At 47.8% G+C, this 12,001-nt stretch overlaps 1 protein-coding gene across 3 annotated transcripts in view; it reads left to right on the top strand.

Annotated features, from left to right (window-relative positions):
- Positions 1 to 8,373, top strand: part of GAREM2 (GRB2 associated regulator of MAPK1 subtype 2) — an 81,292-nt gene extending 72,919 nt beyond the window's left edge. The window contains exons 3-7 of one of the 3 annotated variants that reach the window (XM_075848940.1): positions 400 to 530; positions 5,015 to 6,175; positions 6,552 to 6,605; positions 6,698 to 6,870; positions 7,133 to 8,373. In XM_075848940.1, coding sequence (XP_075705055.1) covers positions 400 to 530; positions 5,015 to 6,175; positions 6,552 to 6,605; positions 6,698 to 6,870; positions 7,133 to 8,129 — 2,516 coding nt within the window. In that variant the 3' untranslated portion in view covers positions 8,130 to 8,373. Of the gene's footprint in view, positions 1 to 399; positions 531 to 5,014; positions 6,176 to 6,548; positions 6,606 to 6,697; positions 6,871 to 7,132 lie in introns of all 3 variants that reach the window. The other 2 variants (XM_075848939.1, XM_075848941.1) reach the window with 2 other exon arrangements.
- The last annotated feature ends 3,628 nt before the right edge of the window (positions 8,374 to 12,001 follow it).

The following is a 12,001-nucleotide window of genomic DNA, read 5'->3' as shown; positions in this document are numbered from 1 at the left end:
ATGTATCAGTCTGGACAGTGAAGTAAACGCAGCGTCAGCACCAATCATCTCTCTCCTGATCTGACTCTAGGCTGGTCGCTCTTACCTGCACTGATATATTGTAACAAACCCTCCCATGTGAGAGCAGGAATAGGTCGGGATGGATTTTCTTTCTCTGAATGTAAATGATGAATGTTTCTGTTCACTGACAACAAGCAGAAGACTGGAAAATGATGAGGAATTGAAACACAGTCTATTTGAAAATTGCAGAACTTTACAGAAGACTGGACGGGCCCTTTAAGTCTCGTAGTTTGGTGTGGTTGGTCAGTAGATAAATAATGCCGCCTCCTGTGTGACCCGATGACCGCAGCCACGTTACTAGTCATCCGTTACTATATCGTCTCTTCTTTTATTCCCCAGGAAAGTTTAAGCTTCTGGATCAGGACCGGGACGTGCGGGAGCCGGTGCAGTATTTCAGCAGCGTAGAGGAGGTGGCGAGCGTCTTTCCTGACCGGGTCTTCGTCATGGAAGCAATCACATTCAGCGTCAAGGTCAGCGCTTCTGGGGTCTGTCATGGGGAGGGGGACTAGGATATATAAAGGACCACTGGTGATATGAAGAGGGCCGGCTCCAGGTTTATTTGGGCTCTTGGGCGACACAGACTTAGTGGGCCCCTTTGCGGGGGAACTCACGGCAGCAGTAAAATGCCACTTTGTGCCCCCATATAGTAGTTAGGCCCTGTTTATGCCTCCATAAAGAAGTTAGGCCCCCAGTTTGTACCCCCATAAATTTAGTGCCCACTGTAGATAGTGCCGCACAGCCACCCTTCCTGGTAGTGCCACACAGCCCCCCCTTCACGTAGTGCCACACAGCCCCCTCCCTGGTGGTGCCACGCAGCCCCCCCCCCTCCATGGTGGTGCCACGCAGCCCTCTCCCTCTAGGTAGCGCCTTTGGGGCTCCCTCTAAGAGTGGAATCCCCATCCAGAGCATTGGCAATGCTCTGGCCGGGGATTCCACTTCAGGAGGAGCCCGTGATGTCACTGTCCATATATGGACAGTGATGTCAGGGGCAACCCCAGAGCCATAGTCCCGGGCAGAGCGCTATTAGCACTCTGCCTGGGAGTCTGTAGCATAGTAAATGGCAGAGCAGGGAGAAACCTCCCTGCTCTGCTGTAGAGTTCAATAGTATCTGCATCCTAAGGACACAGATACTGTTGAATGTGACATCGCTACCTCTGTAGCAGCCATCGCAGCTGCTCTCAACACTACTGGGCATGGGGGGGCTCGTGACGGGGGGCAGCATGGGTCCTCTCATGCCGCAGGCCACGTAGCAGCCGCTATGGCTGCTACAGCGGTAGCTATGCCACCTCCCGGACAGGCACTCCCTCTAGAAGCGGAATCCCATCGGCAACACATTGGCCGGAGATTCCACTCCTGTAGAGCCATGACGGCAGCGTTAGCACCCGGCGGCCGAGTGGGCCCCCCCGAAGTGTAGTGAGAGGAATCTATTGCCCGGGTTCGCTGGGCGCTGACGTCAGCCCTGGGTATGAACCTGCAGGGATCAGTAAGGTTAGCAAACAAGATCTGGGGGAACGTTGCTGTTCTCTCCTACAAGGTATAAAAGGGGGTCCCAGGCCTAAGATGGGGCAGTGGTAGTATGAACCCGCATCTGGAAAGGGCTCCTCTCTTTTATAGTTTCATCATGAGGGAGGGGGTCTCCAACTGGGAACCCCAACCCCCAATGAGCTGATGAAGCAATGTTTATGCTCGGCCAATGTGCACTCCTGCCCTCAGCTTTCCCTAACAGAGGGGGGAACACGCAGTACTATGGGAAAATGACTGTCTTCATAGAGCTCAGAAAATCCCATCTGATATTTTGGGATTGTGACTCCTCAATGTCCAGCCTTAACACCCATTTGTTTTTTTTTCTAAATAGTTCTAAAATTCTGTTCTGAATAATTTCACAAAATATGTTTATAGCGTTCGGAGTTCCATTATTCTTATACAGAGCTCCCAATCCCCTACATAGATATAGAATTACATGAAAATCTGCTGCCTGCAGTCACCACTAGGGAGAGCTCTCTGCATACTGTGTTATTATTGAGTTCAATGTACAAACAGAATGCAATAAGCTCATCCGCTCCCCCTAGTGGTGACTGCAGACAGTAGAATCTTATCATGTAACGCTATGGGAGCTATATATATATATATATATATATATATATATATATATATATATATATATATATATATACACACACAGTGAAGGAAATAAGTATTTGATCCCTTGCTGATTTTGTAAGTTTGCCCGCTGTCAAAGACATGAACAGTCTAGAATTTCTAGGCTAGGTTAATTTTACCAGTGAGAGATAGATTCTATAAAAAAAAACAGAAAATCACATTGTCAAAATTATATATATTTATTTGCATTGTGCGCAGAGAAATAAGTATGTGACCCCCGACCAACCATTAAGAGTTCAGCCTCCTCCAGACCAGTTACACGCTCCAAATCACCTTGGTGCCTGCATTATAGACAGCTCTTACATGGTCACCTGTATAAAAGATTCCTGTCCACAGACTCAATGATCAGTCTGACTCTAACCTCTACAACATGGGCAAGACCAAAGAGCTTTCTAAGGATGTCAGGGACCAGATCATAGACCTGCACAAGGCTGGAATGGGCTACAAAACCATAAGTAAGACGCTGGGTGAGAAGGAGACAACTGTTGGTGCAATAGTAAGAAAATGGAAGACATACAAAATGACTGTCAGTCGACATCGATCTGGGGCTCCATGCAAAATCTCACCTCGTGGGGTATCCTTGATCCTGAGGAAGGTGAGAGCTCAGCCGAAAACTACACGGGGGGAACTTGTTAATGATCTCAAGGCAGCTGGGACCACAGTCACCAAGAAAACCATTGGTAACACATTACGCCGTAATGTATTAAAATCTTGCAGTGCCCGCAAGGTCCCCCTGCTCAAGAAGGCACATGTACAGGCCTGTCTGAAGTTTGCAAATAAACATCTGGATGATTCTGAGAGTGATTGGAGAAGGTGCTGTGGTCAGATGAGACTAAAATTGAGCTCTTTGGCATTAACTCAACTCGCCGTTTTTGGAGGAAGAGAAATGCTGCCTATGACCCAAAGAACACCGTCCCCACTGTCAAGCATGGAGGTGGAAACATTATGTTTTGGGGGTGTTTCTCTGCTAAGGGCACAGGACTACTTCACCGCATCAATGGGAGAATGGATGGAGCCATGTACCGTCAAATCCTGAGTGACAACCTCCTTCCCTCCACCAGGACATTAAAAATGGCCCGTGGCTGGGTCTTCCAGCACGACAATGACCCGAAACATACAGCCAAGGCAACAAAGGAGTGGCTCAAAAAGAAGCACATTAAGGTCATGGAGTGGCCTAGCCAGTCTCCAGACCTTAATCCCATCGAAAACTTATGGAGGGAGCTGAAGATCCGAGTTGCCAAGCGACAGCCTCGAAATCTTAATGATTTACAGATGATCTGCAAAGAGGAGTGGGCCAAAATTCCTCTAACATGTGTGCAAACCTCATCATCAACTACAAAAAACGTCTGACTGCTGTGCTTGCCAACAAGGGTTTTGCCACCAAGTATTAAGTCTTGTTTGCCAAAGGGATCAAATACTTATTTCTCTGTGCACAATGCAAATAAATATATATAATTTTGACAATGTGATTTTCTGTTTTTCTTTTTATATAATCTATCTCTCACTGGTAAAATTAACCTAGCCTAAAAATTCTAGACTGTTCATGACTTTGACAGTGGGCAAACTTACAAAATCAGCAAGGGATCAAATATTTATTTACTTCACTGTATATATATATATATATATGTATGTAGTGAGCTCCCCTAGTGGTGGCTACAGGGAGACAGAACGTTATCATGTAACTCTTTGGGAGCTGTATATATCTGTATGTACTTAGCTCCCCCTAGTGGTGACTGCAGGCAGCAGAATCTTATCATGTAACTCTATGGGAGCTGTATATATCTGTATGTAGTGAGCTCCCTCTAGTGGTGACTGCAGGCAGCAGAATGTTATCATGTAACTCTATGTGAAGTTTATATATCTGTACGTAGTGAGCTCCCCCTAGTGGTGGCTGCAGGCAGCAGACAAATATCATGTAACCCATCTATGCAGGTGATTTGGAGCTTTGTATCAGAAAAATGTGGTATGTGGACCCACTAGGCCGGTCCGCCGTAGCGGAGTAGCAGCTGGCCAAACAATAGTCAATGATAGTCTTTAGAACAAGAGTACCTGTATAGGAGATTTGGCAGACGGTTGGCACAGATGACACTTGGCACAGATGGTGAACTCGACTCCGACACTGGAACAAACACAATTACAGGACACGGGAACACAGGACACAGCTAAGGGACCATTTGCAAATGAACATGGGAAGACACAACACCGCTCAGGCAAGGAGGAAGAGGGCAGAGTCCTTTTTATAGAGCAGGGTGCGTAGGAATGGGGTAGGGACTGTATTACAGGTGTGCACGCTGGCCCTTTAAGACCTGGAATGGGCGCGCGCACGCTAGGGGAAGCAGTGGAGCATTGCAACCGCGTGTGCTGGCGTCTCCGGGGAGGGAGACGCTGACAAACTCCAAGTGTCCTGCGATTGCGGGCTGCCGGTGAGTATAAAGTGCCGGCGATCAGCGACCGCGGGCTCAAAAGTATGAAAACCAGATCAGACAACTGGAGGTGTGGCCTTTAAAAACCAATCAGATCACAGCTTTTATCATCACACGCTCATTGATCTACTTGGCTGTCAAGGTCTAGTCCACCAGCTCTTGTCATACGCGGTTACATTGATCTACGGCCAGTTTTACGTTCCAAATCATAGAACACAACGAGAGACTCGATTCGCTTATTATTCATAAATCTCATTTATCAAATGCGAATCTTCAACCTGGCGATATAATTTGGCGCTGCTAATGGCACCGATACGTAATGGTGAGGAAAGTGGGATGTGATATTTTAGTAACGCTCTTCTTTATTCTAGGTGGTCTCGGGGGAGTTCAGTGAGGACAGCGAGGTTTACAACTTTACCCTTCATACAGGGGACGAATTAACCCTTATGGGTCAGGCAGAGATCCTCTGCGCCAAGACGGTAAAGGAGAAGTCTCGTTTTAACACCATCTTGAGAAAACTGGGCAAAACCGGCACCATGGGCAAACAGGTGAAGGGTAAAATGCCCTGTCTCATCTGCATGAACCACCGCACCAACGAGAGTTTAAGCCTCCCGTTCCAGTGCAAGGGCAGCTTCAGTACCCGCAGCCCCCTGGAGCTACAGATGCAGGAGGGAGAACATACCATCCGAAGCATCATCGAGAAGGTGCGGCTACCCGTCAATGTCGTGGTCCCCACTCGTCCTCCTCGTAACCCGTGCGACCTCCACATTATCCGCGAAGGTCATCGGTACAAGTTGGTCAGTATAATTTCGAAGACTGTGGTTCTGTGTTGTCTACTGCGTAAACAGGAGGTGAACCCCTTCCACTTCCTGCTGTTGACGGACATGCCTCGATTTTCTCTTCCCGAGGGTCTTCTCTGTGGAGACCCTCATTTTGACAAGTTGGTGAGAGACTGTGCTCATTCCTGCCAAGAGCAAAGGTTTAACCCGGATGAGTATTCCAAGGCCGTCCGGGAGACCAAGACAGACTTTGCGGAGGAGTGCGCCAGTCCACGGAAAATCCGTGTCTGCCTGCAAGGCTTCTCCGCTGGATCCATCAACTACACCCGAGAAGAGCTCAGTCAAGGTCTACAGCGCCTTTCCTTATGTGTTTACAGTGGGACGATCCCGGGGGACACGAGCCCCCAAGATTGCCGGGAGGTTCCAAACCAAGTCTTGGGGTCTTCTTCTGACAACTCGGACTTAGACAGAGAGTACATGACCCCAGATTGGGTAGAACATGATTTTAGGACTCAGGAACAACTAGAGATACCGTACGAAGAACTTTGGACAAACCAGAATATTGAGAATTATTCGGAGCCCAGCAGCAAGCCTGTCGGCTTAGAAAGTGGCAACAAGACTCAACAAGACCTTATCTGCTTTGCCACTTCTCCGGCTCTCTTGGAGGGGAAGTCATGTTCACCTCCTCCAGCCTTAAATGTTGAAGAAGCAAAGACGGACACACCGCCACCGGTACCGCCCAAATCAGACGCAGTAAGTAAGAACATTTTCTAAGGGTACCCAGGTCGGAGCTAAAATAATGAGATTAAGCAGGTATTGGGTTGGGCCCCAGACCTGGCACCTCCAAGGGAGCTGTTTCTTTCGTAGAGTGGGGGTGGAGTTCTTAAGGTCTCACGACTTGTGATTCAGATTAGGGATTGGTGGGAAGAAATGAGTTCTGAGGAGATTGATTTGGAAAGTTGCCCTCGCCCATCACCAGCAAAACCATCTGTGAGTCCAAACACACCAGGGCCCATGATACCTCTTGTGGGCCCGGGTACCCCAGTCCGACCCGGGATGGAGGATGAGGGAGATCTATGTAAGATGTCAGTGGAGCAGTAAGTAATGAACCCCCTGTCCCTTCCAGCAGTGGTACAGAGCAAGATGTATGGGACCGGTGAGTTCTGGACACATGGACTACGAGGTATCTATACAAATAGCCCGGTGACTCGATGATTGACGACTGCCCGACTCCGGATGATGGTGGTTGGTAAGATCTTCTCTTATGTTTTACAGGTGAGGGAAGAATGTCGTCATCTCAATGCCCCTCCTGTTCCCCCCCGTGGTGGCAGATTCTTTTCTTCATCCTCCAGCCCACCGGTCCCACCTCGCCTCCCGAAATCCCAGCTCCCGCAGACCCACTCCCCAAGTCCAGGCCTGTCCTACTACTCATCGGGGCTCCATAACATGTAAGTAACGGCCCGGCCATCGGTCTTTGAAAATAGTGAGGAAAAGTCTATTAGAAAGTGTCAGAACTTTTTATAACACCGAGATGAAGACTGGACGAGCTGGTGAATCGTAATCATGAGAATGACCATGCGGTTAATCTCCCTGGTGGCAGGAGGCACAGGGACTACAACCCCAGTAGTAGCAGCATATGAGATGGCCGTAGGTACGATCGTCTTCAATGAGTCTGAAATCTTCTCCGTCTTCTTTTTGTCTTCCTTATAGATCAGGGACCCGCAGTGGGAGCTGCTCTCCATCCCCGGACTCCTATTCGTTATATTGCTATCCTTGTACATGGGGAGACTGCAAGTCCGGAGATGCATCGAACCACCAGATGTCCAGCAGCATGGCCGCCACGGCTCAGCCCAGCCAGACCTCTTGGTCAGATTCTTGGGTCTATGCAGATACCGGGCCAAGTGTGGCCAGCGGTCGCTCTACTCCTCTTCTCAGCACAGACACCACTATTAAGACCTATTACAGTTGTCCCAGGTTGAAGCCTCCTCATGTCCAAAAACGATTTGCTCCATTTGGAGCCTTGAATCCATTTGCCAACCCGGCCTTCGCTACAACTCCCTCATCTTCCGGGGAATGGTTAGACCCAGTGGAGCATCCGAAATCAACATGTTCTTCCGTCTCTGATGCCCTTGACCCCTTTGATGTAAGTAATAGTCAAAGCACCTCTCCAGATTCCTCCTCCATTGGGTCTGAGCTACGTTTCATGCCAGAGTCCGTATTCAAAAGCGGTGGAGGGACAGGAACATGTCCGGCCCCTCCGCCCAGGCCGGCCAAAGGGTTTGAGGCGGAGAATATTGTAATCAGGAGCACAACCCCATTATCGCCAACCATTGTAAGGGGGGCAGAAGGAGGCATCACAAGAGTGTACCTTACCCAAGGAGTCATCGAGGTACCACCAATGTCATCCAGAAGCACAATGGACGCATCTTCTCCTCACACACCAGGGATGCCAAGAGGGCTTGCGGGAGACCCTGTTACATGGCACCCACCTCCCGATCTATCAGCTCTGTCTGTAGAGGAGGTGTCAAGGTGTCTCAGGTTCATCGGCCTTTCCGAAGACGTTGTGAGCTTCTTCGTAAGGGAACGTATAGACGGCAGCATCTTTGTGCAGTTGACGGAGGAGATCCTTTCGGATGATTTCAAGCTGACGAAGCTACAAGTGAAAAAGATTATGCAATTCATAAAAGGTTGGAGGCCGAAGATTTAAGGAACGGGGGCCACCAAGCCCCAACTTTTTAATGCTGTCAGGTCACATACGATGAGCCCCGGGCCTTAGACTAAGGACTATTTTTTATCAGTGAACTCCTTGGACGCTCCTTATTTTGTGGACTCCGTTTTTAATTATGAATAGATCCTTTCGACAGTTCACGTAGCACAATTTGCACAAAAATATAACACAAAGGTCAAGCCAGCCGCTGGAAAGTTTAATATTAAAGGCGTGTATTAAAAAATTTAAAATCGACACAGAGCTTTGGGTTGACTTTATGGTTTCCACTCACCATACATTGATTATTAGGTATAAAGGCCTCCAGACTGGCGCAGCTTTTACATGAATCCTCCCCCTCTGTTAAAGGCGGTGTCCACCTTGGAACCCAAATGGTCCCAATTGATTAAAAATGAGAAATTAGGCAACTTTGCAAATAGTCTTAATTAAAAATGTCCTACGGTTTCATTTCTACAAACAAGGGCTGACTATGCGTCTCCATAGTAACAGACTACAAACAAACCCTGTGTAGTCTGATCCTGCCTTCTTACTCCCTTTTTACTTCCCTAATGTACTTTTACCATAAAATAGGGGACAAATAGAAAGAAATACAACAGCAGGACCAGCATTTTTTTTTCAATTAGGACCTATTGCAAACTGGTCTGATTTCTCATTTTTGAGGCTTGGGGCAATGAACAAAAATGTGATTGCGAAGTTGTACATAAGTCCAAAGATAACATTGGGGAGCTGAGCACCCACAATTCCTCTTGGTCCCTGTATAAGTATTCCCCCACCCACCATATGCCACCTCTGACTTGCTTTATAGAACAGCCCAGCTTCTATCTGCCCTCTTTATTGTAGAAATCTGATGTCCCCCTGATGCCTTTGCCCTGGCATCATTCAGTGGCCACATCACACCTATCAGATTATAGTTGAATTCCAAAATGTGAATAGGAAGCTGGAAAGAGACACAAGTGCAGGAAAAGGCCCAGGAGAGGCTGGAGACTGTACCTGGTGCAGCAGCACTCAGCCTGTCACAAGCAGTAAGTAAACTATCCTACTGCAGGAAGGGGCAGAGATGATTGGTTGCTAATAGTCTTACTGAGTGTAATACACACCATGGTGTATCTCCTGATGTGGCAGAGGGGCAGCTTTGTTAGTGTTCGCCCACATGGGGCAGTAATGGAGGAAAATTTTAACAATGGGGGAATGGGGTTACAATGCCCGCCGTTATTTTTTTGTCCACATTGTGTGAATGGATTTTGGTAAAACCCCCATTACCTCTAATGTTACCTCCAATCATCATCTACAGCTGAAGATCACGAGCAGCGCCTCTCGGAGGCCGTTTATATTTTCTTCAAACAATAAGAACAGACGCAAAGAACCCACGTCGTGGTAAGTGAGCGATTTGTCCTGCTCGTTCAGCCTTCAAGTGGAGGTTTCCAATTTCATATAAATACAGCTTAAAGAAGCACTCCTGCACTTTTTTTTGCCTATGTAGTGCAGCCTAGTCTATTATAAAGAAATAATGTAGAGCAGGGGTAGTCAACTACTTTTATCAAAGGTCCACATACCGGGCTAGGGCCACGCACGGATGTCATGGTGCCGACCTGCTCGGTCCCAGTGTCTTACAGACTGCAGGCCTAACGTGGCCTGTAGCCTAATCAATGACAGAGCAGGGAGCGGATAGTTCTCTGCTCCACCATAGCATTCAATTGTATCGACGTCCTGAGGAAGGCAATACAATATAGGCCCCATGCACACAATCGTGTTCGGTCCGTGATATACGATCCGCATGTCCCGGACCGAACACAGTGCATGGAGCCGGGCTCCTAGCATCATACTTATCTATGACGCTAGGTGCCACTGCCTGTCCCGTACTGTAATCATGTTTTCAGTACGGGACAGTAGTTCCGTCAATAGGCAGTGACACCTAGCGTCATAGAGAAGTATGATGCTAGGAGTCCGGCTCCCTGCACTGGGTTCTGTCCGGGACACGCGGATCGTATATCAAGGACCGAACACGGGTTGTGTGCATGGGGCCTAAATGTGGCAGTCGTCCGAGGATCTGGAGCACCAGGCCAAAAATCCAAGGCTTCTGCCCCGGATAGCCGATGCCACTGGTACGGACAACTGCCGCTTTCAGTCCAGACGGCAGCCCGCAAGTGGAGGGACCCTGATGTAGAGGATCCTGTGTATACCTGTCGTGCTGTTTATGGGTTTGATGTCATCTTGTTTCCTTCTTCCCCCCTCCGATATGGTTCACCAAATGCAGCCTACATTTCCCAGCATATTTCTGGCTTTGCATAGGCACAGAGTCTCAGCCCACTGCACTTGCTCTACTCTGAGTCCTCTCTAAGTGCAGCAAGTGATCAGCGACCTAGAACTTCTGACCTCACAATGCAGTCAGTGTAATCCTATATGATGCAGCTTGAGCCTGTCTCCGGCTAGTAAAACATCAGTGACACAGAAGTTCAGGGACTCACATTGTAGTCTGTGTAGCCCATGTGACGCAGCTCAACCTGCCTCCTGCTTGTGATAGGTTTCCTTTTACACGGGAGACAGTGAGGAGCAGCATCTCACAGAAATACACTTGACTCTGCACACAGCACTCAGATAGTTTAGACAGTCCATGTAAGTCAGAGGAGTTTATATAACTCTGCAGATAATCATTGTACAGACTCCTATTATATCACTGCTCCCTCAGATAGGGCAGAAATGATCTCTACAGCAGCAATATATGCGTAGGGGACATACAGAAGAACATGGAGGGTGGAGTTTGGAAGGGACTCAGAGCTGTCAGGAGGGATTTGATTGGTGATTATGTAAACCTGTAGTTCACAGGAAGCCATCTACCCAGGGAAGAGTGACCTGCCTACACATGACAGCATGGTCTATTCTGGTGGTCATACCTAAAAAGAGAAACCAAGCGATGCACAGCGCCACCTAGTGCAAGATAAACCGGATAGGTTAGATGAATAAATTACAAGGAGAAGCTCTTGCACTCACCTATGTAAGTTGTACAGTTCAGGCACAACAGTGGTGTAAGCATGTATAATTACTGGAGTCAGCCGCAAAATCCAAAAACCGGTAGCATAAGAACGGCACCGCATAGAGCGAAGGCTAGAACAAAAAATTGATGGATATAGATGAAAGCGCTACGGATAAAGGAGTAGATCCAATATTTTTAATTTTGAGGATATTTCATCCATGGCTACGCGTTTCAACACAGTACTGTACCAGTAATAAAAATGCTGCCATTAAAAAGTACAACTAATCCCGCAAAAAACAAGTCCTCACACAGCGATGTCGATGGAATAAAAAAAAACGTTATAGCTCTTTGAATGGGACTATAGAAAAACGAAAAAAATAAATAAATAGCCGGTCATTAGGGCCTAAAATACGCAGGTCACTAAGGGGTTACGCAGGATTGGGGAAAAAAAAATAAAATAAAAAAATGGCTCCGGCCTTCTAAAAACAGGGCCATAGCGGTCCACAGAATTGCAGCTCCGGCCCATTCACTTCAAACCAGACAAGCCATAGACAGGGGTGGACGCAAAGCGCTATGTATTTCCAAATCTGACAACCTCTCTAAAAAGAAGCCCTCCGGCATAAGCGCAGCCAGCAATAGATTAGTGACCGACTCTGCATTGTGAGGACAGAAGTTCTACGTGTATTCCTATATGATGCAGCTTCAGCCTGTCTATACCGTGCTGCCCCGGTTTTAAATCACAGTCGTCCACAATATTCCATAGTTAAATAAAATGCCTACCTCCCCACCATATGCCAAAAAGACGCTCTTGGCTTACGTAGGGGTAATTGAGCTTCATAGCTACAGGTTAGGAGCTTTCCCCATGCAATGTTCTCTATGTGAA

The sequence above is a fragment of the Rhinoderma darwinii genome, unplaced genomic scaffold, assembly GCF_050947455.1.
Source record: "Rhinoderma darwinii isolate aRhiDar2 unplaced genomic scaffold, aRhiDar2.hap1 Scaffold_558, whole genome shotgun sequence".
Taxonomy (NCBI): domain Eukaryota; kingdom Metazoa; phylum Chordata; class Amphibia; order Anura; family Rhinodermatidae; genus Rhinoderma; species Rhinoderma darwinii.
Note: the sequence above shows the minus strand (reverse complement) of the source record. Positions and strands in the feature narration are given on the sequence as shown.